This window comes from Arachis hypogaea, chromosome 7, assembly GCF_003086295.3.
Source record: "Arachis hypogaea cultivar Tifrunner chromosome 7, arahy.Tifrunner.gnm2.J5K5, whole genome shotgun sequence".
Lineage (NCBI taxonomy): Eukaryota > Viridiplantae > Streptophyta > Magnoliopsida > Fabales > Fabaceae > Arachis > Arachis hypogaea.
This window is the reverse complement of record NC_092042.1, coordinates 2,654,801-2,682,023: the sequence shown is the minus strand read 5'-3', so window position 1 is coordinate 2,682,023 and position 27,223 is coordinate 2,654,801. Positions and strand designations below refer to the sequence as shown.

Genomic DNA, 27,223 nt, shown 5'->3' with positions numbered 1-27,223 from the left:
ATTATTTAAAATATAGTTCGTTGGTATGCATCAGTCACTCATTAAAAATTAAATTTTCGATAAATTAATCCATTTAACTTATCAAAATAGAGAATATAATAAAGAAAAATATACACACATACCCAAAAACTATGTTAAAATTATCAAAATTTTATTTATGGAAGGAAAATAAAAAAGGTTATTTTTGTTGGATATTTAAAAAAAATAAGAAAATTAAAATTCAGTTAAATGTGTTCAACTCGCATTCTTCTCTTCTTTTCTTTCCATGGTTTGTTAAGAAAAAACCAATATTAATATATATATATATATATATATATATATATATTATAAATAAAATTAAATATATTATAATTGAATCAATTAATTAAAAATATATGAAAGGAACAGGAGGGTAAGTCAAGTCGGCATCGTGTGTTTCTATTTTTCTGAACATAAATAAACAAATTTTTTTTTAAATCCCTAAATACTAAGAACCTCTTTCTGGGCAATTGTATTGTATTGTGTGTGTTTGATTCAATCGTGGTTGCACATACTTGTCTCTGTTTTTTGCTGTTTGATTTTTTTGATGGATAAAGGTAAAGCTTCCAAGGAATTAGAAACCTCTCTGCAAAACCTCGATTTGAATCCCCAATCCAACGTCAAGAACAAAACTTCCATTGCAACTAACCACCATCAATTTCAAGGTAATTTGGTTTTGTATGTAATCAATTTTATTTTTTTCTGAGGTGGGGTGTTTTGTTTTTGTTTGTTTATTGGTAAAGCTTCAAACTTTCTGAGCTCTATGATGAATTGCACTTGCTTTGTTTTTGGGGTATGGTCAATGGAAATTAGAAGAAAAAAGAGGGAGGGGGGTTGGACAATTAATTAGCTTGTGTGACAATTTCAGATTCAGTTCCAATTTACAGAAAATTTGGGAATGGTGAATAAAATTCATTTGGAGCTTTTATTGAAGTTTGATTCCATATGATTATATACCTGTTTTGATTATGGTAGCTGATGTTGTGAAAGTAGCAGATTGTATACTTAGGGATTTTCCTTTGAGGCTTAGAATCTGTGTTTGTTTATTGTGACTTGTGCTAATGATATTCAAGGAAGTTTAGTTTGAGTTTTGCACCTTAATAGGATTGTTAAAATGTGTTTTGCATTCTTTGATGGAGCCAGTATGTATGTCTTTGGTTGTCTTGAGGTTTAGGTAGTTAATTCGCGGATCATAGGTTTTGAGCCGTGCCGGCGCCTTAATATGGTTCAATTTTGGGATAAAATTATATGCAGGACTACTGCCTAAGAAGATGAAGCCTCCAAGTTTGGTTAGCCTATGCATTGGAGTTATCGGAAAACATTTGGAGGATATTATTACGGATTTGGCGGAGATTGCTATCGGGTTGCCAGCTGAGATAAAGGTAGTTTTCTATAGAATGATTCTACCTGTTAAATCTATTGATTAGTCATTTGTTCATGCATATGTTTCTGTAAAGAAAAATTTCGAAGTTGTAGCCTGCGCAATGCGAATGCACCGTAAGAAATGTTTGTAAACTTTTTCTCTAGGAGAGCCTTTTTGTGGGTTAAAAAAAAAAACTGCTTTATTGCTTAATTTCATGAACAGCTTTATTCTTAAGAATCTTTTATTGCGCTTTGTACGGAAAAAGAGGTCATGCATAAGATGCATTCTTACGGTTAAAGAATTAATTCTAAATGATAGACGGCAGTGCCAGCTATTGCGAGACGGAGAAAGTTGTTGAATGATGATGTCCTGATTGCATTAGCTGATACTTCTTGGGAATACCTTGATGTCTCTGGATCAGATGTTTCCGACGTTGGTTTGATTAAAGCAGCCGAAGTATGCAGATCAATTAAAGCTCTGGATATAAGGTATAGGATTATGATTCTGTCGAAACAATTACCAAGCAAACACGTTTGCCGCCGTGTCTAGTGTGCTTTTTTTTATATTATACTTCTCTCTCTTTTTCAGAGTCACTTGATATATTGAGACTATTTGCAGCCGATGTACCAAAATCACTGCTACTGGTATATCCGAACTTGTGAAGCACTGCCGTTTATTAGAGACATTGAGATGCGGGTACGTATCTCTCATCATCCATTGTTAGTCATATTTCTATGTTATAAATTTTGCCTATTTTCAATGCTCAGAAGTTGAAAACCAGAAATTTTCTTAAATGGCCCATTTTAGTGTCATGTTCATATGCCGGATTTCAATAGTTCGTATAAGTAAATTGAATTCTTTAAAAATGATCAAGATTCATGACATTGTTACTTGCTTTTCTGTTCATAATGTCAAGATTTGACTTTGGTGCTTGATTTCTCCTCACAATGGTAACATTCTCTAAACTGGTGACTGGTGAGAGTTGTAGATAGCGGAAAAGTTTTCTGTTAACCTTTTTAAAAAATAAAGTATATTTAGAAAGTGGGAAATTTTTTTTATGTAATTGAAGATTTAAGACAAGATTATTGGATAATGTCGCAGAGGGTGTCCGAGGAGCGATCATACAGCTCGGAGGTGCTTGAGTATATTTAAACCGAGGCTGGACTATGTCGAGGAGGATTCCTGGGAGGAGCTCGATACGAAAGAAATTTCAAGCGGCGCGCAATCACTCAGGTGGCTAGTATGGGTATGAAACTATTAAATCTTTCTCTTTTTTAATTGAATGCAGATCTTTGTCCTCACAAATGCATGAGTCATGACTCATGAGACGCTTAATTTTATGGTTTTTTTTGCAGCCAAACATCGACAATAATTCGTTAGACGAGATATCTACCGAGTGTCCGCGGATCATAGTGAACCCGAAGTCATCTCTGTTCGGGTTTATGGGAACTCAGGTTCCTTGGGAAGCGTTACAAAATACCGTGTTGGATGATGTGGCTGTGAAGGATATTGATCCCAAGACATGGAGAGGGCGTGGTTTTGCAGTGAAGCACACTTCGCCCTCTCCTTCAACCTCCCCCGAATTATCAGTGGCCGAGAAATTCCGGCTCGCCTTTGAGGAAAGGGACAACCGGTTAGCTCCAAAGCGAGCGAAAAATGCACGACAACACCAGCGTCGCGCGGTGCGAGAGTTAATGTTGATGAGCACAAGGGCTAAGGCAATGGTCTTGGCCTCACAAGCAAGCAAGTCTCTTCACAGCAGAAGCTCATAAAATTATCAGATCATGTGGTGTTTTATTACTTTGTATATATGTAAGAAATTTCAATTGTTCTTCACTAAATCTTTAGAAAATTTCCTTCAACAAGTTGGAAACATCACAGGCTTGAGATGAATGGAGGTTTGAGGTTTTGACAGAAGTGCAAATTTATTTGCATGCTGCCTGGTTTTGATGAAATTGATAAATTTAAGATGAAATCTAAACAGAGTACTCTTAGATAATTCAATATCCATTCTCTAGAGACTATTAACATTTTTCTTTTAATGTCAAATTTAAAGTAATAAATAAGCAAATGCTTGGTTTATATTCTTGTTATGGAGTTGTAAAAGCAAGATCAAACATGACAACACAAAATATCATACAGTATTTGTACATAATAATAATATGAGAAATATAAAAATAAAAAAATATTGAGTTCAATCGCATATTTATTTTTATTTCTTTCAGTATTTTTTAATTTGGTATTAGACTGCTTTTGTTTCTAAGAATATGATAAGACAAACACTAAGAACAAGATATAAAAAACAGAAATACAAAATTTTGTGTTATTCTATTTAGTGATAAATTAGAACAAATGATGAAAATTTAATTTATTCTCATTTTTTTATTCAAAAAATTTAAGACAAAAATATAATTATGAAAAATTAACAAGAATAATGAAAGAAAAAATAAAAAATAAGTTGTGTTTTTTGTTTGTGTCTCTGTGTCTTTTCTGTCATTGACACAAAATATACTAATTCAGTGTCTTTGGACATATTGTTTTTATCTATGTTTCTTTTATCAAACTGTTATCAAACACAATTTTGTGTCTAGTGTCCTGTCTCGGTCAACAAACGCAGCCATAATGACTAGTTTATTGTAAATTTGAATTTTATTTAAGAGTATATTACTGTTCAATAAATAAATTAATTATTTAACTAACTCAAATTGGTTGAATTATAGAGACAAAACTACGTATTCATATATTAATACAATAATAAAAATAATATTTTATGTAATGATGCCCTAAAAAATAAAATTTAATTGAAAAAATCGTTAAAAATGTTTACAAATGACAAAATTAAACTCAAAAAATATAATCACCTAGTTGTGAAGGCAGTATAAATTTAAAATTTTTAATTTTTGTAAACTAATATTTTTTTTTCAATTACTAGTTAATATTAGTCACCAAAAAAAGTTACTAGTTAATATTAAGCTGAAGCTTAGAAGCAAGCAGAGCAGTAGAGTAGTAGTAGTAACTAGAAACACACCAAGATGTGGAAGAGAGCCTTCGTCGGCGCCGCCACGGCCGCCGCCGCCCTCCGCCGTCCATTCCCCTCGTTAATCCGCGACGCCACCAGCAGTTCATCGTCCAACTCAATCTCTTCTGCCGTAAACTCGATGCTCCTCCGCTCCCTCAAAGACCACTATCTCGAAGTCGCCAAAATGAACATGCCCCCGGTAATGCTCTCTTCTTAAACCCTAAACCTCTCAAATTAGGTTTTATTTATTTATTTATTTTCTGATTCGTTATTTGTCGCAGAAAGTTGGACCTCCATCGCCGTTCACGATCGTAAAAGGCGCACTCGATTCTAACGGCCCCGTGCTGAAGCGGAACTACGGCGACGAAGAGATCACAATCTACGTCATGCGCTTGGCCGCCAACGACGACGAAGACGGCGACGGCGGCGGCGGTGGCGGAGTCATTGATCAACTGTTCATTCACGTGGATGTGTCGAAACCAAATCAGAACGAATGCTTGATGTTTCTGTGCGGATTATACGAAGATGCTTTGGGGATTCACTCAGTTTCAATGAGACCTAAGCTTCAAGAATCTGGTGGCGGTTACCTCCTCGTTCCTTCGCAATACGCTGGTCCATCTTTTGCGTAAGTTCACAATTTTTTTTTTAAGTTTTATACCTTAAAAGTTTGTGTTTTTGGTTCATTTCCGTTGTTAGGGCATGAAATGATGCAGCTAATTGGTTAATGATGTTAGTTTAAGCTCATTAGGAAGGTAATCAAACTCTGGTGTTCACAGGAACTGGAAAATTGAATTGCTGAACTCAAATTGTAAGCTCTTAAGAGTTTACTAGTAAAATTGTTACCTTGATTTGGGGACCTAAGCTTGTTATCAGTTTGATAAGCTTGCTAATTAGGGTTGGTTTTAGGTGGCAAATTAACAATTTTACCTTTTAGTGAAAATCGTAGGCAGCCTTTCATCTACTTGGATAAATGTTGAAGAGTTTCTAGTCTAAGATAACAGAGAAACTTAAGTATTAGTCTTCTAAAAGAAAAAGGGTGCCTATTTTCTTGTTACTATGCCCTAAGGCAAGGAGGAGTTTGGTCGAATTGGAAGGGATGAAGCTTGTGTAGTGCGATGCATTAGTGGCGTTGTAAAGCTTAGACAAAGATTGTTTAATGTCTTTTGCCAGAGTAACACTGGATTCCAAAACATGCCAACTCATTACCCCGTTCACAGAGATAATTCCAGGGGCAAACGTGAGTCACAATTGCATATTTGGGGGACTAGATTAGGTAAATTGAAATTTGGGGGTTGAAAATGAGGCCGGGCTCTAATTTCACGGGGGCCAAAATGGGTATTAACTCGCCACATAGAAGAAGCATTCATTTTGGTTTAGAGTTTGTATGGTCTTATTCCATATAGTTTAGGGCAAATTACATTTACATGATCACCTCCTCTAAGGATTCACAAAATTCGACTGGATTCTCCTCTATTTATGAAGACCTGTGCTAATTTCCCTCCAAGACTTAAGAAAATAATGTAGTTCTAACTAAAACACAAACCAGAGCTAGGTGGAAATCAATGGCACTTGAACGAATAGGAGAGTCGGGTTGAATTTTAGCAAACCTCAAGAAAGATTAATGCAAATGTAAATTTTGAAATTTTATATTTTGATGTTTGTAAGTGAGAATGGTTCATGCTATATTTGACTGATGAACTGTGTGAACTGACAGAGACTTAGATGAATCCATGAGGGATGCATTTCACAGTTACATAGAGGAGAGAGGAATAAACGATAGCCTCTTCAAGTTTCTACAAGCATGGCTCTATGTTAAAGAACATCGAAATCTATTGCGTTGGTTCAAAACCATGGGCTTGTTCATTGATGGCAAGAAGCCTCCTACACCTTCCTCCTAATCCTCTCTGTTAGAGCATGTATTTTTGAAATTGACTCGTATAGTATTCAGTTTTCACAATATTAAATTATGAATTTAGAACTTGTTGAGTTTTGATTATATCTTATTTTTTATTTAGAGGCTCTAAAGTTTCTTAGTGGACTATTTGAACTAATTATTTATTTTGGAGGCACTCTAAACAAATATAGTTACATGATTCATTGATCATACTACTAATAATAACAAGTAGTACATCAAATTAAAAAAATGAACCCTTTATATGACAATAATATTCAAAATCTCGAGGTAATTTATTATTATTATTATTATAGTTTATAAAAAATTCATGGAAACTAATAAGGGAATTGTTGAAGCATTTTGTTAACTTGATAATTTAATCGCATGATGTTAATGTTTTGTAAATTTATCACTAGTGTATATCTATAAATGGTATACTAATTCTTAAAATTTAGAATGATTGAGAACAGAAAAAAATATCAAATTAAAAGGAACATGGTTAACATTTGGAATTTAAAATTGTCCAAAAAGATATAAAGTAAGCACCAAATTAAACATCATTTATTATTAGTAATTAAGATACCAATCATTGGCCTCTTTCAACAATTATTCAAAGTTTGCCAAAAAAAAAAATATTTCAATTGAACCAAGAAGCTATAGTTGGATTGTCCCACTCAAACTGCTCCATATTGCTGCTTTGTGATTGCAAAACCTCCGAATTTGGTTCGGCTTCAACATGTTGGGTTTGGAGCTTGTAGAAAGTAATCTGAGTTTGAATTTTTGCTAGTTCAATTTCTGCATTTTTAATTTGTTCATACAATGAAGAGATAATGCCAACAGACCCATAAACAGGGTCATGAATCCTCCATTTTGCTTCTAAATACAATGCATTTGCAGTTTGTTCTCTTAGATAGGTTGGGATTCCCTGCAATAGTTTACAAAAAAAATTATTGCAATTATTCGATAGATTCTATAAGGATACCCAATGAAGGAAAATTGCAGATAACTAGTGGTATAGGTTGAGAAAATTTGTTGAGGTCAAAGAATTTTTAACACAAAATATATAATGATGGTAAAATTAAACTAAAGTTTGGTTAAGAATATCTATTAATCTTTTTCATTCAATAATAAATGTATTAAAAATTAATTTTTAATTCTTTATAATAGGTTTTTTCTTTAAAATGTTTTCTAACCATGACATGTTTTTAAAAGGCTCCCCTCAACATTAAGCAACACTCATCCACCAGAGTTTACATTGTAGATACAAAAGCAAAAAATAACTATAACAAACAACATAAACGAAATGTTTTGTACAATATATATATATATATATATATATATATATATATATATATATATATATTTAAAAAATATATATTTTTTTTTAAAAAAATCTCAAGAGACTACAATATTGTTTATTAAAACAAATCATGTTCTTAATTCAATATTAAACATTTTCATCATTTGCTAACATTAAAATAATAATATTTTGTATTAATACTCACATTCACTATTAAGGTTAAGATAGTGTATAGTACTTTTTTTTTTATAAGATAGTATATATTACTAAATATTATTATGTTGAGGTAAAATAACCTGAAGCATTTTTCCAACATTACTGCCACCATAGATTTTGTGGACACAAGCAAACTTTTGAGGATCATTGGCAGGAAAATATGGAGAGAAAATGCAATCAGAAGGGCATTTTCTTCTTTGATTCTTGCAAGCAGCACATCTTCCAGAAATCATGATATGATATCTATATAAAGAGATATAAGATCTAGGTAAGAAAATCTCTTACCCTACACACAAAAGATTTCTTCTTCTCTAGATTATTGGTCTTAGTGAGAAGAAGAAAATCTAGACAAAATTTGATGTAATTTACTAAAATGAGATGATTTATATACTTTTACCTTTGCTTAGATCATGGTTAGGTTTGTTGTTGATAGTTAATTAGTTATAATCTTAACGGCTAAATTTTTTAATTGCATTGTATTATGGAGGAAAGTTTTTAAATAAATGAGGTAGAAAAGGAAAGCTTTTATGATGGTTTAATAATATATTGAACAATTGAATATGCACACTAATAAATGGACCCTAATATATATGGATAGATAATACATTTTTTCAAGTGAGTTCACATTCTTGTACAGTAGCTCTTAAACCAAGGAGGAATTTTTTTATTTTTTATTTTTTGAGAATTTAAAATACTATTAACATGTGCATTTACTCACAGCACATATTTATTCATCATCATCTTAAAAAAAATGAGAATATAAACTGGATCATTGATTTTCATCTTAATACAAAATATACATGGAAAATTTTTAGCTTAAATCTAATATTATTTTGTCTAGACTCCTAGTAGATTATTATTATTATTATTATTTTTATTATTATTATTATTATTATTATTATTATTATTATTATGAGGAGAGAAAAAACTAATGACATTTGATGCTGTAAATTAACAGATGACAACATTAACAATTTGTCAAATGGTTCATAATCGTTACAAATCCATTATCCATATATATTAGCAAGACTCAAACAAATTAAAAACTTAACTTGCAAATATTTTATATTTATAAAATTAATTTTGTTTATATATTTTTTTAAAAAAATCAACAACATTATAATCTAAAAAATAGGTAAAATTATTTTTATATACATTTAATTATATATATATATATTAATCATTATAATGTTAATTCATAGTTATTAAAACATTTAAGATCAACATACTCATAATTGATCATAAACAAAAATCTAAATCAAAATTGATGAATGATATGAACACACGTAAAATGAAAGCCAGCCACAATGTCACTCTAGTAGTCTAGTCTAATAACACGGTTTGATTCTACAATAAAAAATTAATAAACTGTTTGACTTATATATATGAACTTAATTTCTTCCTCAGGGAAAGTAAACTTTGTGTCAAACGGTGCCGGCCAAAATATTTGACCAAACACGTGTTTTTTTTCTACACATTAAGTATTTATTTCAACTGCCAATATTATTATAGAAATTTTGAGCAGCAATGTTTTGTACTTTTTTTATTATTTAATTTGTATAAATATTAAATTGTTTTAAAAAATATAAATATAAACGGTATTAATTTATGTACATAATTTTAATAAATATAGATATAAATGATATATTTATTGTGTACAAAATTTTTATAAATATAGAGTAAAATTATTAAATAGAAGAAAAAATATATGATACTAATTAATAATAATAATAATAAGAATAAACATAGGCACCTATATATATACACACATTTGAGGTTTATTGCTTGCTTTGATATATTTTTTCACTTCTCAATTCCATTAACAATGGCTTTGTATATTTCAAACCTCTTTGGGTGCTTCTCTGAGTCTTCATCATCAGAATCAAAAAGATACAAATGTGATGGAAATGTTTGTGTTCTAAGAAATCCAAAGGAAGAAATTTCCAGTACCAAAAGATCATCATCATCCATCAACAGGAACATCAAGCCATCAAAGCGAAACTTTTGGACTTCATCATTTTCTTTGCTTTCTCCAAAAGGGTCTCAAGTTTAGAGAGAGAAGACAGAGATCACTCTTCTGAATCATGGATTTCAAGAAGCTTACATGATCATCAATGAGTTTTGGTTCATTGAGAATATAATGTAAGCCGTTTTTTGTTCAATACTCAAAATTTTTGTTGTTGTTGTTTTATATACGGTGAAAACTCAGGTGAAGTTGACTTTACGTGAAGTTAAAACCTAAGAGCTGTTGGATGAAAATTTAGTCAAATTATCTAACGACTCTCAAATATCAACTTCAGGTGAAGTCGACTTCACCTGAGTTTTCAATATATATATATATATATATATATATATATATATATATATATATATTTATTTATTGTGATCGATAAAGTTGAATATTAATTTTTTGAGGCTACAAACTTGGAAGTGCTTGTTGATTATTTGATATACAAAGTTTCTGCCTATTAACCTAAATGTTTTTACATATTTGACGACGAACACAATAATTTTATAACTCCTTTGAGCTCATCATGAAAATAATTTTAAGTATATGTTAAATAATTGTGTTATAATAAATTTATAATCTTATCGCTTATTAACTCACTTCTCGTGGATACTGTAATTCGTTAATTTCAGACATAATAATAAGTTCTCTTATTTTCTTTATCCAAGTCTAATTTGTGGACTTGAATTTATTTGGTTAAATTTTTAAGAACATAAATGAATGAAGTTCTATTCATTAGAAAAGGTAGTGTCTACCAGTATTTATGTTGTTTATACTCTGTTGCTTTTTAATTTTGGTCATTTGAATCTTAAAAGAAAACATAAATTTGGAGAAAATTATAGTTTTCTTTCAAGACATAATTTTTTTGTATTAAAAAAATAAAAATATAAAGACAAAAGAAAATAGTTTCTTTTATCCCAACCAAATAATGCTTAGGTAACCAAGTTGGGTTGGTCTAGTGGTTAGCTCACTAGTCCGCTTAAGCAAGTGTCGGGGGTTCGAATCTCGCCTTGTGCATGCAGCAACCCATTGGCCAGCGGCAAACCCTTAAATGGAGCTCAGTACCGCGACGGATTAGTCCTTGACCTGCCGGGTTGGGGGATACCGTGGGAAACAAAAAAAAAAAAAAAAAAAAAAAAAAAATAATGCTTAGGTATCACATGAGTCAAGTGTTATTAATATATGAATAGACAGTTGTATAAAAAAATATGAAAAAATCGTTAGTATAAAGTCTTTATAAAAGTAAAATTTTTTCATTAATACAATAGATATATTTTTTTCAAAAAAAAATATTATACTAATTATTTTTCTGTATTTTTTATACAACTATAATACGAATTATTTTTTTATATTTTTTATACAACGGTCATAAGTTAGTTTCATACAATACCCACTAAACTGGCAGTACGGTTTTTTTTTTTCGAAATAAAATAAAAAAATTAATATCTTTTTAAATATTATTTTTAAAATTTAATTTTTTAAATATGATTTTTTTAGAATAAATTTGTCGTACCCGATAAATTTTATAAAAACAATAATGCTAGGGAACCAACTCTATATAAGTCAAGAATCAGCTAACAGATAAATTAGAGGCACCGATGACTTTAATCGGATGTTGCCACTGATAGGCACATGGATGTTCCTTTTTTTTGTAAATTTGATGGTTTTGGATATGATTTCTATGTTTCATGTATTACTCATTATAAAAACATAATTAATTATATGGAACCAACTAATGAATGATCAAAGCATCTGTTCCATGATTCTCTCCTAACACTAGCGTATCTTCAATAATTTAACAAACAAATTAAATTATAAATTAATAAAACTAATTATAATTAATTATGTAGCACTCATTGTGGAAAAGATGGTTGAATCGCGTCTCAGGTGATTTGGACATGTGAGAAGAAGACTGGTAGAACATCAAGTCAGGATGGTGGATGAGATGGAAGATGGACAAAGGGCGAAAGGCAGAGAAAGATCTAAGAAGACCATCCATGATAGAGCATAATACATGTAAACGGTCTTTCTGTAGACATAATACATGACAGAGCACAATAACGTCGTTTGATTCATGTAGCCGACCCCACTTAGTGGAACAAGACTTTATAATTATTGTTATTAGTTGTTCCATATACTTTTCCTTATAAAAATGATAGAATTTGCGAGGTACAACAAACTTATTCTAAATTAAAAAAATTCTATTTAAAGAATTAAAGTTCAAAAATAATGTTTTAAGCTCTTTACGAAACAAATGAATGAGGTTCAGTAACCGTTTGGCGCTCCCTCTGACCAATCAAACTCACTTCGCCGCCATCCGACAAACACTCCGCCATAATGGCCTCGACATTGCCGCCTATGGCTCCGCCATACAGCGCTGTGCCGACCGCCGCCTCCTACGCCAGGGCAAGCAGCTCCACGCGCGCCTCTTCCTGTTCTCCATCACACCCAATAACTTCCTCGGCTCAAAGCTTGTTACGTTCTACGCCAAATGCAACCTCATGCACCATGCACGCAAGGTGTTCGACGAAATACCCAGCAAGAACTCCTTCTCCTGGAACGCAATGCTCATGGGCTACTCATTCAACGGCATGTTCCATAAAACGATAGACCTCTTTTACACCTTTTCTTTTACCCAAACCATGTGCATTGATAATTTCACCATATCGTGCGTTTTGAAGGCGCTTTCTTCGTTGTTTTGTAGCTCAAATTCGGCGAAAGAGGTTCACTGCTTTGTTATTAGAGGCGGTTTGGACAGAGATGTTTTTGTTATGAATGCTTTGGTTACGTGTTACTCGAGGTGCGATCAGATTGTACTTGCGCGGATGGTGTTTGACGGAATGCCGGAGAGAGATACTGTGTCGTGGAACTCAATGATTTCGGGGTATTCGCAAGGAGGGTTCTATGAAGAGTGTAAGAGGCTGTATTTGGAGATGTTGGGTGTGCCAGATACAGCGACCATTGCGAGTGTGATGCAGGCTTGCGGACAGTCTGGGGATCTTGTGTTTGGAATGGAGGTTCACCAAATGGTGAATGACAGTGGAATGGAGATGGACATGTTGCTTTACAATGCTGTGATTGCCATGTATGCTAAATGCGGTAGTTTAGATTATGCTCAAGAATTGTTTGATGAAATGAGTGAGAAGGATGAGGTTACTTATGGCTCAATGATTTCAGGGTACATGGTTTATGGGTTTGTTGACAAAGCCATGGCTGTTTTCAGAGAAATGGCAAGGCCTGCGTTGAGTAATTGGAATGCTGTGATTTCAGGTATGGTTCAGAATAACCAGTATGAAAGGGTATTGGATTTGGTACAAGAAATGCAGGCTTCTGGTTCAAGGCCGAACGCTGTCACGCTTGCTAGCGTTCTTCCATCTTTTTCATACTTCTCAAACCTGCGAGGAGGGAAAGAGGTGCATGCTTATGCTATTAGAAGAAGTTATGTTCAAAATATATATGTTGCAACTGCAATTATTGATACTTATGGAAAGCTAGGGTTTATTCATGGGGCACAGAAGGTTTTTGATCAATCACAAGGTAGGAGCTTAATAATTTGGACCGCAATTATAACAGCTTATGCTGCTCATGGAGATGCTAGTTTGGCGCTTGGCCTCTATGCTCGGATGCTAGATGAAGGAATTAAGCCTGATCCAGTTACAATAACTGCTGTATTGACTGCTTGTGCTCATTCTGGATTAGTAGATGAAGCTTGGGATATCTTCAATTCAATGCCATCAAATTGTGGAATTCAGCCATTGATGGAACAATATGCTTGTATGGTGAGTGTTCTTAGTCGAGCTGGGAAGCTCTCAGAGGCAGCAGATTTCATTTCCAAAATGGAAGTTGAGCCAAGTGCTAAAGTCTGGGGTGCATTGTTACATGGGGCTTCTGTTTATGGTGACGTAGAAATGGGCAAGTTTGTGTGTGATCATTTGTTTGAGATTGAACCAGAAAATACTGGAAATTACATAATTATGGCGAATCTATATTCACGTTATGGGAGATGGGAGGAAGCTGATAATGTCAGGGAAAAACTGAAAGGAATTGGGTTACAGAAGATCCGTGGAAGTAGCTGGATTGAAACAAGTAGAGGACTAATAAGCTTCATTGCGAAGGATGTATCAAATGAAAGATCTGGTGAGATCTATGCATTGCTGGAAGGGTTGCTTGGTTTGATGAGGGAAGAAGGATATGCTCTGCAGGATGAATTAGATTCTGAGACTTCTTTTGGTTAACAATTGAATATTAATTTGTGGTGAAATAGATTAGTGCAGAAACTAAACAGTACTTGTCTACCCAGAAAAAAAAAGTAATGCTTTCCTGAGTTCTCTAGATGAGGATTTACTCTCCTTTCCATGAATTGTTAGTGGAAAATTTATGGCTGCTAAGTACTTCCTGTACACCTCACACCTAAAAAGACGAACAGGGATTAGAATGCTAGAATCACTGAGCACCAGCATAGCTATTTAGTGTACAAAGAGGTTAAAGGTCTTATCTTTGATTCATATATTCATAGTTCTTCACTTAATATTTAAGATTTCATTTATAAAAAAAAAAAAAAAAAGCATTATACTAGCTATCCTTACCTTTCCTCATATTCTATGTACAACTATCATTTACTAGTGTCACACAATACCCACTAAGTTGGAAGTACTAGTAGTGCTACTCATACATTAATAAGTGTTTGGATAAAAGGAAGATTTTAAAGTTACATAGGCATGAATTAATTTAATTTAATTCATTTTTTTTTAATGAATAAAAACCCAGTGTAAATTTTGGAATTTTATATTTTGATGTTTGTAAGTGAAAATGATTCATGCTATGTTTGACTGATGAACGTGTTAATTGACAGAACCTAGATGAATCTACCAGGAATTCATTTCAATTTTCAGTTACATAGAGGAGAGAGGAATAAACGAGAGCCTCTTCAAGTTTCTACAAGCATGGCTCTATGTTAAAGAACATTGAAATCTATTGTCTTGGTTCAAAACCATGGGCTTGTTTATTCATGGCAAGAAGCCCCCTACGCCTTCCTCCTAATCCTCTCTGTTAGAGCATGTATTTTTAAATTGACTCACATAGTGTTCAGTTTTCACTTTTCACAATATGAAATTATAAATTTAAAAACTGTTGAGTTTTGATTATATCTTATTTTTTATTTATAGGCCCTAAAATTTCATAGCGGAATATTTGAGTTAATTATTTACATTGGAGACACTCTACACAAATATAGTTACAGGATTCATTCATCATACTACTAATAATCCCGAGTTAATTTTTTATTTTATTATTTGTTCAAGTTATGAACATTGCATTATAATTTATAAAAAATTCATGGGAACTAATAAGGGAAATTGTTGAAGCATTTTATTAACTTGATAATTTAATCACATGATGTTAATGTTTTGTAATATATGGTATACTAATTCTTAAAATTTAGAATATTGAGAACGGAAATAAAATCAAATTAAAAGGAACATGGTTTACATTTGGAATTTAAAATTGTTCAAAAGATATAAAGTAAGCACCAAATTAAGCATCATTTATTATTAGTAATTAAGATACCAATCATTGGCCTTTTTCAACAATTATTCAAAGCTTGCCAAAAATTTTTTTCAATTGAACCAAGAAGTTATAGTTGGATTGTCCGACTCAAACTGCTCCATATTGATGCTTTGTGATTGCAAAACCTCCAAATTTGGTTCAGCTTCAACATGTTGGATTTGGAGTTTATAGAAAGCAACCTGAGTTTGAATTTTTGCTAGCTCAATTTCTGCATTTTGAATTTGTTCATAGAATGAAGAGATAATGCTAACACATCCATAAACAGGGTCATCAATCCTCCATTTTGCTTCTAAATACAATGCATTTGCAGCTTGTTCTCTTAGATAGGTTGGGACTCCCTGCAATATAGTTTACAAAAATTATTGAAATTATTTGATAGATTATATAAGGATACCCAATAAAGAAAATTGCAAATAACTAGTGGTATAGGTTGAGAAAATTTCTGAGGTCAAAGAATTTTTTAATATAATATATACAATGATAGTAAAATTAAACTAAAGTTTGGTTAAGAATATTTATTAATCTTTTTCATTCAATAAATACATTAAAAATTAATTTTTAATTCTTTAATAATAGGTTTTTCTTTAAAATGTTTTCTAAGCATGACATATTTTTAAAAGGCTCCCCTCAACATTAAGCAACACTCATCAACCAGAATAAAACAAAAAATAACTATAACAAATAATAGTACTCCAATAATAGCTTCTCAATATAACTTTTAGAATAGAATATAATAAAGCATAGAAATTAAATGACTTATTTATAGCATAATATGACATTGTAAACATAAAAAAAAATGTTTTGTATGAAATATATATATTTAAAAATCTAAAGAACTACACTTGTTTATCAAAACAAATCATGTTCTTAATTCAATATTAACTATTTTCATCATTTGCTAACATTAAAATAATAATATTTTGTATTGATACTCACATTAACTATTAAGGTTAAGATAGTGTATAGTATTTTTTTTTTTAAGATAGTATATATTACTAAATATTATATATTATGTTGAGGTAAAATAACCTGAAGCATTCTTCCAACATTACTGCCACCATAGATTTTGTGGACACAAGCAAATTTTTGAGGATCATTGGCAGGAAAATATGGAGAAAAAATACAATCAGAGGGGCATTTTCTTCTTTGATTTTTGCAAGCAGCACATCTTCCAGAAATCATGATATGAAGAGATTTAAGATCTAGGTAAGAAAATCTCTTACCCAAACAAAAGATTTCTTCTTCCCTATATATATATATATATATATATATATATATATATATATATATATATATATTTTTTTTTGTCTTAGTGTGAAGAAGAAAATCTAGACAAAATTTGATGTAATTTACTTTAAGGAAAGGATTTATATACTTTTACCTTAGCTTAGATCATGGTTAGGTTTGTTGTTGATAGTTAGTTAGTTATAATCTTAACGGCTAAAATTTTTAATTGCATTGTATTATGAAGGAAAGTTTTCAAATAAATGAGGTAGAAAAGGAAAGCTTTTATAATGGTTTAATAATATATTGAACAATTGAATATGCACGCTAATAAATAGACCCTAATATATATGGATAGATAATACATTTTTTCAAGTGAGTTCACATTCATATATAGTAGCTCTTATACCAAAGAAGAATTTTTTATTCTTTTGATAATTTAAAATACTATTAACATGTGCATTCACTGGCAGCACATATTTATTCATCATCATCTTTAAAAGAAATGAGAATATAAATTGGATCATCAATCATCGTCTTAATAAAAAAATATACATAAAAGATTTTTAGCTTAAATCTAATATTCTTTTGTCTAGACTCCTAGTAGATGGTGGGAATTATTATTATTATTATTATTATTATTATTATTATTATTATTAAAGAAATTTCCACTTCCCTCTCCTACGAGATGTTAAAATGGCACTCCCCTCCCCTTTATTTTATAAATGTACATTCTCCTTTTTTCTAACTTTTAAAAAACCTCCTCTTTAATCCATTTAAAATATTTTGTATTAACTAATGTTAATTTTGTCCATTTTTTAAAAAAATACCCATTAACAAAATTTTTATTTTTTATCATTAAATTTTGCTTACTAAAATATTTTTTAATAAATTATTCTTTTATTGATTAAATTGTATTTTTAAAAAAATTTAATAATTATATTATTTTTTTCTAAAATATCCTTCAATAATTTTTTAATTATTAAATTATAATTTTACCAAAACTTTCGTTAACAATTTTTTTATATTTTACTATTAATTTTTGATATCTATATATATTATTTTAACATTAAATAAAATATTTTAGTAAGATTATTTTTTAATATCAATATATATTAATTGTTATACATATTAATAGTGGTACGATTTTTTTATTTAATGTTAAAATAATATATATTGATATTAAAAAATTAATAGTAAATATAAAAATAATTATTAACAAAGTAAAATTACAATTTAATAATTAAAAAATTATTGAAGAGAAAAAATAATTTAATTAATAATTTTTTTGAAAATATTTTAATAAAAATACAATTTAATTAATAAAAGAATAATTTTTTAAAGGATATTTTGGTAAGTAAAATTTAATGATAAAAAAATAAAATTTTTGTTAATGGGTATTTTTTCTTAAAAAATGGATAAAGTTAATATTAGTTAACACAAAAAATTTAAAATAGATTAAAGATGAGGTTTTTTAAAAGTTAGAAGGGAGGAGAATATACATTTATAAAATAAAATGGAGGGAAGTATCATTTTAGCATCTCGCACGAGAGAGGAGTGGAATTTTCTCTTATTATTATTATTATTATTATTATTATTATTATTATTATTATTATTATTATTATTATTATTATTATTATTATTATTATTATTATTATAGGTTTCGAGGAGAGGAAAAACTAATGACATTTGATGCTGTAAACTAACAGATGACAACATTAACAATTTTTCAAATGGTTCATAATTGTTACAAATCTATTATCCATACATATTAGCAAGACTCAAACAAATTAAAAACTTGACGTTATTACATCGCTGCAAGTTGCAAATGTTTATAAAATTAATTTTATTTAAAAAAATATCAACAAGATTATAATCTAAAAAATAGGTAACGTTATTTTTATATACATTTAATTTTAAATGTTATATATATATATTAAAGAAATTTAAGATTTAGGTAAAAAAATCTTTTACCCAGTACAAAAAGTTTCTTCTTCTCAGAGAAGAAGAAAATCTACACAAAATTTGATGTAATTTACTAGAAGGAGAGGATTTTCCCTTGGCTTAGATCATGGTTTGGCTAAATTTTTTAATTGCATTATGTTATGGAAGAAAGTTTTCAAATAAATGAGGTAGAAAAGGAAAGATTTTATGATGGTTTAATAATATATTGAACAATTGAATATGCACAAAAATGGACCCTAATATATGGGTAGATAATACACTTTTTTTGAGTGAGTTCACATTCATATATAGTAGCTCTTAAACCAAGGAGGAATTTTATATTTTTTGATAATTTAAAATACTATTAACATGTGTATTTGCTCATCTACTGTTTCTAGTGTCACACAATATCCACTAAGTTGAGAGTACTAATAATATTCATACATTGGCAAGTGTTTGGACAAAAAGAAGATTTTAAAGCTACATAGGCTTGAATTAATTTAATTTAATTCATTATTAATTATTTTTTCATGAATAAAACTCAATATAGCTCACGAACTAGTAGAATAACGTATTGACTTAATTTGTATGTGAATTTTTGTTGTATATCTTGGTAGCGGAGATTTTGTGGTATGTTGTATTTTACAAAATTTATAATTTATAGTTGATCTTTAATTGACAATATTGAAATAAATTAATTATAAATAAAAAATTACTCTTCTTTTTAAATTGAGATTAATAAGAATAATCTAAAAAAATATCATCATCTTTATTTTATCAACAAAGTGACCACAATTGTCAACTACACTTAATAATTATCGGAAAAGAAAAAAGAAAAAAGAAAGAAAAGTAGTAAAGCAAACAGCAAGTATTAAATTACTTTTTCATCTTAGTCTATGACAATAATAAAAAAATTTTATGGCCCATAAATTCAGCCCAATATAATACATAAATTTAATTACAATTTTTTTTAATAAGAGAAAATTATTATTATTGTCAAAATTAAATTTGTTAATCATACAATGGGATAAATTCAACCACGGCCAAAAAAAAATTTAGAATCTAAATATATTTGATATTAAATAAAATTTAGAGTCTTGTTCATCTTTTAATTATGTAAATCTAATTAAGGAATTTAATGTGTCTAATTCTAACTTTTTTGGCTTGGTCATGTTTCCTTAATTGAAAATAAGGACGCAAACTTTTGACACCAATTCTACATGGACGAAGAGTATCTGAATAAGGAATAAAACGAATAAATGTAGAGTCACACTCATGGTCACAAATTTTCGAGAGCACCATGTATTTGTCATTAGTTAAACCATATGCATAGACGTTCTTCACCATTCAAAACGGTAAAGCCTCTGATCTCAGGGTTCTGTTCCACTAAACCCATTCCTTTCACTCTCACCTTCAAGATTCTTCTCCACGAACTCGATTCATAGTTCGTTAGAATCCAAACTGTAAACACACGCTTTCTCAATCTCACTAAGCAAATAGTTTGATGGCCAGCAACTGCTCCCCATTTAAAAATATTCATATGGCAACTGTCATCATGGGAGCCCCTTCTTGCTTCTTTAGGAACCCTTAATAACTTGGTTTCAACACTTCCATCTTTATCGTCATTTGTGATTTCATAAGACATGATATAAGGCCTAAAATGAGTGCTATCTTTAGCAAGATAACTGAAGCAATCCGAGATGAAGTGAATGGCGCCATTGCAAATCACATGCATGTTAAATTTCAAATCCCTAGATCTAGCAAAAAAACGGTTCTTCCTTAAGTTCCAAGCACCTTGTTTATAACTATAAACATGGCAATCAAAATGTGAACTCCATTCTTCATTGTCAAAAAGAATCAACCTGTAATCCTCAGAGTCGCATTCCAGCATCATGGACAAACTATGAAGATTCCCTCGCTGCTGCAAGTGGTTGGGGAGGGGAATGTGTAAAAGGTAACAAGTTACTGGATTGATGATAAACAATTCTGTTCGATGAAGACAAAAGAGTAAACTATTGCTTGAGCTTAGAATTTTGAGCCGCGAGCTTGCGATGAATTGTAGCATGTTTTCAGGGATGCCGAAGGAGAGTTCTCCCGGCAAATGATGCAACTCGACGTAGTCGTTGTGATTCAGAATGTTATCTCTTTGAATGAAGAAGCATGAAAGACGATCTTTTTTCAATGAGTTTTTTGCTTATTTTGCTACAAAGTATGGAGTTTTTGGAAGTTCTGAAAAGAGTTTTGAAGAAAATTTGAGTTTGTGGATTGCTTTTGCAGGTAACCAAGATAAAAAAAATAGTTTTCTAATTGATTGAACAATGAGGGAGAGAGAGGCTGTGAGAGGTGAGTACTCTAGGGGAGGGAGTACGTTAGGAATACAGTCAACAGCAAAGGATACCAGAATTTGGAATAGGGATACATATCATCGCTTGGAAAATTCTTCGTTCTCTGTATTCGTGGACAACCTACCGGATGATATCTCTAGGAGAGAATTACATCACTTGTTTTGTTGGACAGGAAGAATTAACGACATATATCTTGCCCGGAAACGAAAGAGTGGATCGATTTACCTGTTTGCTTTTGTTCGTTACACGACAAAAGGGGGCGCCCTCAAGGCGATTGCAGAAATGAACCACTGGAGATTACGGGGAAAGGTAATTACCGTTGGAGAAGCGAAGTATAGAAGACAATCTCAAGCGATGGGTGGATCAGTGAGGAAGGAAATCGTACGTAAGAATGGAGGCGTAGCAGGGGCGTCTTATCATGGGAACGGGGTTGCGGCTGACAAATCCTTTGGGGAACAGCCAGTGCGAGAACATCAGACTGCCACAAAGGGGAGTGGACATATGAAAAGAATTGATGTGCCAATAGTTGAACCAAATATGGCATGGTTGGCGAGGAGTTTAGTGGGACAAACATTGCACCCAGTGGACCTCTGCTCAGTGAAGAGGGTGGTCTCTAAAAATATACCTCAAATTGTGGATGTCCGGGAGATCGGGGCGTGCAAAGTCCTGTTAATATTTGATACTGTGCAGCATGCGGAGGGTGTGTTTACGTTCAAGATGGATACTTTGCTGCAAGTCTTTCATAGGATCTCGCGTTGGGAGGAATCGGAACGTTGTACTACTCGACGAACGTGGCTGGAGTGCTACGGAATTCCTTTGCATGCATAGTCGCCGGAAACGTTCAAGAAAATAGGAGGGCAGTGGGGCAATGTGCTTCAGTGTGATGTAATTACTGGGGAAAAAGCCTCCTTCACAGTGGGAAGGATTCAAGTTGAGACGGGGGTGTTCGATGCAATCAGTGAATGGATGCAAATTGTTGTTGGGAAGACAGCATTTGGGATTTTTGTGAAGGAGGTAGACTACCAGGAGGATGCTGCGGTCAGTATGGAGAGAAGCAGAAGTGGCTATGATGAGAATGCAGCTTCTAGCGCCGCTGGCACGGCCCTGGAAAAGGGGGTGGGTAACTGGGATCCGGCGACAGATTTGGTTTCCGACATGCTTACAGAGGCTGCGCAAGGAGAGGGCAGAATAGTAACTTCTGATGTCTTTTTGAATGATGTGAACGTTGAGTATTTGAATTTCAAAAAAGATACGGTTGTACCAGATTCAGATAGTACCAAGGAAGGTGGAGTAGCAGATTCTAAGGGGTGTGAGGTGGTTCATGAGGGGGAGTCGGAGAATACGGTTACGCAGGTTTGTGGAGGTGTGAGAGGAGATCATGTGGAATGGGCTGGTACTTATGGTATGTATGACGAGGCCCATCAGGTGTGTTACAAGGCTGGGGCGTGTGTGGGTTATTGTAGAGGGGTGGGCTGGTCTTCAGTTGGCCCAATAGCAAATCAGGGGGTAGATGGGAGGTTGACTGTGTACGAAACACGCCTGCAAAGGGAGCCAGCTGTTGGGCTGGGCCAGGCTAGTCTACTGCAGGCAACGGTCCATGGACCTCTCTCCATTGGGGGCAAGGCCGGGTCGGGTAGTCTTATGATCTGGCAGGTCCCACGAGATCTGGGTGATGCGGCGCAAATGGTAGGTTTGCGAGAGAGGTTGGGGTGCCAAGAGGAGGGGGAACTTGAGGAGGGAGAGGTGAGGCACACAGCTAGGGGCTCGTTGGAGGATAGGATCCAGGTTTTGGAAGAGAAGGTGGAGGGAGTAGGGCCGACTGAGGAGGCTGGTGTTGAGTTGGATTGTGGCGGTGTAGCACATGAGGGGACGAGGGTGGGGGAAGCAAATCGCCGGCAGATACAAGGGGCGCAGCACGGTGGTGGTGAGACCGGTCTCCACGATGATGGTTCCCAAACGAGTCTAAGCCGAAAAACGAGGAAGGGTGAAACCTCAGAAGCTAAAGGCAACACAGAGGGAGACATACTGGGGGTGGCTGCTAAAAGCGACGCCTGGGGGGTGGAGCAGGGAATGAGCTGGGCCCAGGTGGTCATGTAGAAGGGGAGGAGTACAAGGGGACGCAGGGAGTACAGAGCCAGGAAAACCAAGCAACCTGGGCACTGGCTGTGGAATCGGGAGCGGTTTTATACGATGAGGAAGAAGACATTATGGCAATTTTACAAGCACAAAATGAGAAAATAGCGGCAAAGAGAAGGCTAGCGAAGCAGAAGGAAAAGGCGAGAAGGAGTCGGCCAAAAAATAAACAAAAGGTGAGCAAAACTTTATTTAAATGATTGTGGGCAGTTGGAATATTAGGGGGTGGAGGGGGGACGGTAAAATGAGCATGCTGAAGTCTTTGAAAAGTAAATATAAATTGAACATGTTGGGGTTGGTTGAAACAAAAAAAGAAGTGATTACTAAATATGAGGTTGCAAGGCTTTGGGGATCTAGTAATGCTGGTTGGGATTTTGTGGAAGCTGTAGGAACAGCGGGGGGTCTGTTATTAATTTGGGATGATGGAGTGTTTCAAGTCCGTCACAGATATAAAGGTGAGAGGTGGCTGTGTATTGAAGGCATCTTAACAAGGACAAACTTTTACTGTGCTTTTTGTTTGGTGTACGGGGCGCATGGGAGGGAGGCAAAGAGGGGGGTGTGGGAGGAACTGAGTTATGTGGCAGGGCTGTGTCAGGTTCCGTTCTATTTTATGGGGGATTTTAATGAAATTTTACAAGTTGAGGAGCGTAAAGGAGTTACTAGCTTGCCGGCATCATCGGAAGAGTTTAAGGGATGGGTGCATGACATGCAGTTGATTGATTTGCCTCTTACGGATAGGAAGTTTACATGGTTTAGGGGGCGGTCTTGTAGTTGGATTGATAGAGTGATGGTGACTATTGAATGGACTGAGCAGTTTCTGGATATTAGGATAAAGGGTGGCCCAAGGGGGCTATCCGATCACTGTCCATTGATATTGGACGGGACAAGATTCGGAGGGGCACCTCGACCGTTCAGAAGTCTGGATTCCTGGTTTACGCATGAGGGGTTTCTGAGAATGGTGAAGGATGAATGGCAAAGCCTCGGAGAAGCGCAGTTCACGTGCAAACTGAGGGCTTTAACAGAACCATTGCGGAAATGGCACAAGGAGAACTTCAGGGACATGGATAAGAGACTTATGAGGTTTGAGGAGGAGCTTACCAGGCTAGACAATTTAGTCAGTGATGGAATTTATGATGGTACAACAGAGGCTCGACGGAAGGCGCTTGTAAGCTTTTGTTCAAAATGGTACATTAGAAAGGAATTGCACTGGAAACAGATGTCTCGATCTAAGCATGCTGCAAACATGGATAAGAATACCAGATACTTTCATAACATTGCCTCAGCCAGAAGACGGAATAACAGGATCGACGCACTAATGATACATGGAAGACTTGTGCGGAATCAGGCGAGAATAAAAGGTGCGATTCGAGGATTCTATAAGGAGTTATATAGACAAGAATATGTTCCGAGGATTGGAATCAGGGATGGCTTAGTAAAGTGTATCCATAGGGCTGAGGCTGAAGCTTTAGAAGCAATGCCAACGGAGGAGGAAATCAAGGAGGCTGTGTGGGACTGCGAATCTTCCAAGGCCCCAGGGAGTGATGGGTATAACATGAACTTCATAAAGAAATGCTGGGAGGACATTGGGCGGGATTTCATTGCTGCGGTATTGGGGTTCTTTCAAAGTGCGAAGATGCCAACAGATGCCAATGTCACTTGGGTGACACTAGCTCCAAAGTTTGAAGGTGCAAAGGAGGTGAAGGATTTTCGGCCAATTAGTATGGTGGGGTGTGTGTATAAAGTGATTTCGAAGGTGTTGGTGAGAAGAATGCGAGCTGTGATGTCGGGGTTGGTCGGAGAGACTCAGACTGCGTTTGTTAAAGGAAGGAAAATTCATGATGGCGCCCTCATAGCCTGCGAGACGGTTCATTGGTTGAAGACCCGGAAAAAGACAGCAGCCATTATCAAACTGGATTTTCAAAAGGCCTATGACAGAGTGCGATGGAGTTTTGTTGACATTGTGCTCCAGAAAATGGGCTTTGGCCAAAGATGGAGGAGTTGGGTGAAGGAGGGTGTTACTACGGCTACCATGGCAGTCTTGGTGAATGGGTCACCGTCTAAGCCATTCAAGATGGAGAGGGGACTAAGACAAGGGGACCCGCTCTCTCCACTGCTGTTCGTTTTAGTGGTTGATGTTTTGCATCGGATGTTGGGGGAAGCTGTCAGGAACGGACGCATTGCTCCACTGCTGGTAGGGGGAGATCATATTGAACTGTCACACTTACAGTTTGCGGATGACACTATCTTGTTCTGTCCGCCGGAGACTGAAACAATTGTCAACTATAAGAGACTGTTGCGGTGCTTTGAGTTGATGTCGGGGCTGAGCATCAATTTTGAAAAATCAAATCTGATATCGGTGAACTGTGAGCAAAGATGGATTGATCAGGCATGTGGAATACTGGGATGCCAGCAAGCTGCTCTACCGGTAAGATACTTGGGAATTTCTTTAGGTGCAAATCCGCGGCTAGTAAAGACTTGGAAACCAATCATTGATAAGGTGGAACAGAAGCTTAGCTTGTGGAAAGCGAAGGTGTTGAATAAATCAGGGAAGCTGGTCCTTATCAAGTCGGTACTGAATAGTCTTCCCATATATTATCTTAGTCTGTACAAGATGCCGAAAGCCGTGGCAGACAAGCTGATCACTCTACAACGGAACTTTATGTGGTGCAAGGAGAATGGTAACTCTGGTATACCTATGGTTAAGTGGGAGCTAGTACATGCTCCAAAAAAGGTGGGGGGCTTGGGGGTTGGTGATGCAATGCTAAGGAACACAGCGCTCCTGTTTAAGTGGTGGTGGCGGTTTTCAAAGGAGGATTGCCCGCTGTGGAAGAAGATTATTTGTTCGTGTAACAAGTTGAACCCGAATGTAATGTTGGCAACTCAGCCTTTACAAGTAAAAGGAGGGTCTTGGAGGGACATCTGTCAGCTGAATATAAAAGAACCGCGGATTCGGGATAAAATGGTAAGTGGACTGGCAATGGAAATAGGCAATGGTATGCAAACCCGATTTTGGGAAGATAACTGGATTCAAGAGGGTGTTCTCAAAGGGAGTTATCCGAGACTATACTCTATCTCAAGCCAGCAAGGACTTCTAATTGGGGACTGTGGCTTTTGGGATGGGCTTGATTGGATTTGGAATTTCCAATGGAGAAGGGAGTTGTTCCAATGGGAGCTAGAACTTGTCAATCAGCTGCATGAGAGGTTAAGGCCAGTGAGGTTGTCATCAGGTCGGGAGGACAGCGTGGTGTGGAAGTTTGACAATAAAGGTGTTTTCTCTACTCGTTCTGTGATACAGGCTATACAAGCGGAGACTCTTTCGGCTGAAATAACGAGTTATAGTTTCACGAGCTCCGTTTGGAAAGGTTTTGTTCCTCCGAGGATTGAGCTATTTGGGTGGTTTGTGCTAGTTGATCGAGTTAACACCAAGGAGCGGCTGGGTAAAATAGGAGTCAACATTCTGGGGGATAGTTTGTGTGTAATGTGTACTAAGGAATTAGAATCTGGTGCATTTATTCCTTAGGTGTGAGGTAGCTTGGCAGGTGTGGTGTAAGTGGTTGAGGTCACTAGGTAGAGAGTGGGTGATCCCTGGAACCATTAGGGAAATGTTTGAAAGCTGGCATGGCTTGCATAATAGACAATAAGGGCAGCAGATGTGGATGACAGTGTTCTTTGCAGTTATTTGGAACATCTGGTTGGAACGGAATGCACGAATCTTTAATAATACAAGAGCAAGCCTGGAGGTAATCCACACAAAGACGGTGATGAGCTATACAGAATGGCGTGGTGGTGATTCTGGGGGAGGCTGTTGATAGGTCTGGGGTGTTAGGTGTTGGTTTGGTTGGTAGCTCGTTGTGTGTCTTCTTCTTTATTTTATGCTCCACTTTAATGTGTTGAGCTTTCTATGTTTCAAAAAAAAAATATAGAGCATTGTTCTATGAAAGATAAAAGCAAATAAAGATAAGATAAGAACAACTAAAGATAAGATAAAGATAAGATAATAAATACTAAAATTGTAATTGAATTTATGTATTCTGTTGGATTAAATTTGTGGGTCACAAAACTTTTTTATTATTGTCATGGACTAAAATGAAAGAGTAATTTAATAGCAAGATATATATTTTGAGCTAAGACAAATTAAAAGGCTTTATTTCCTGAGCCTTTTAAAAAATGTACCAACAAAAAATGTTAGACACA

The 27,223-nt window shown here is 34.2% G+C and overlaps 4 protein-coding genes across 5 annotated transcripts; 3 read left to right on the top strand and 1 right to left on the bottom strand.

Annotated features, from left to right (window-relative positions):
* Positions 1 to 338: 338 nt before the first annotated feature.
* On the top strand, positions 339 to 3,385 carry LOC112701950 (uncharacterized). Its single transcript, XM_025752775.3, has 6 exons — positions 339 to 683; positions 1,273 to 1,400; positions 1,700 to 1,869; positions 2,000 to 2,077; positions 2,483 to 2,627; positions 2,737 to 3,385. The coding sequence occupies exons 1-6, from the start codon at positions 566 to 568 to the stop codon at positions 3,151 to 3,153; spliced, it is 1,056 nt and encodes a 351-aa protein (XP_025608560.1). The 5' UTR covers positions 339 to 565; the 3' UTR covers positions 3,154 to 3,385.
* A 961-nt stretch (positions 3,386 to 4,346) lies between these two features.
* On the top strand, positions 4,347 to 6,396 carry LOC112701944 (uncharacterized protein At2g39795, mitochondrial). The gene is made up of 3 exons (XM_025752768.3): positions 4,347 to 4,599; positions 4,682 to 5,025; positions 6,115 to 6,396. Exons 1-3 carry the CDS (start codon positions 4,414 to 4,416, stop codon positions 6,296 to 6,298), a joined length of 714 nt encoding a protein of 237 aa, XP_025608553.1. The 5' UTR covers positions 4,347 to 4,413; the 3' UTR covers positions 6,299 to 6,396.
* A 535-nt stretch (positions 6,397 to 6,931) lies between these two features.
* On the bottom strand, positions 6,932 to 8,043 carry LOC112701947 (LOB domain-containing protein 23-like). The gene is made up of 2 exons (XM_025752773.2): positions 7,891 to 8,043; positions 6,932 to 7,219 (listed from the first exon to the last, which is right to left on the bottom strand). The coding sequence occupies exons 1-2, from the start codon at positions 8,041 to 8,043 to the stop codon at positions 6,932 to 6,934; spliced, it is 441 nt and encodes a 146-aa protein (XP_025608558.1).
* Positions 8,044 to 9,578: 1,535 nt separating this feature from the next.
* LOC112701939 (pentatricopeptide repeat-containing protein At2g37310) lies at positions 9,579 to 14,394 on the top strand. Of its 2 annotated transcripts, none has more exons than XM_025752762.3 (2): positions 9,579 to 9,952; positions 11,706 to 14,394. In XM_025752762.3, the coding sequence occupies exon 2, from the start codon at positions 12,077 to 12,079 to the stop codon at positions 14,051 to 14,053; it is 1,977 nt and encodes a 658-aa protein (XP_025608547.1). In that variant the 5' UTR covers positions 9,579 to 9,952; positions 11,706 to 12,076; the 3' UTR covers positions 14,054 to 14,394. The 2 variants fall into 2 exon arrangements, with proteins under 2 accessions (XP_025608547.1, XP_072055061.1); XM_072198960.1 differs by having other exon boundaries at positions 9,580 to 9,952; positions 11,669 to 14,394.
* The last annotated feature ends 12,829 nt before the right edge of the window (positions 14,395 to 27,223 follow it).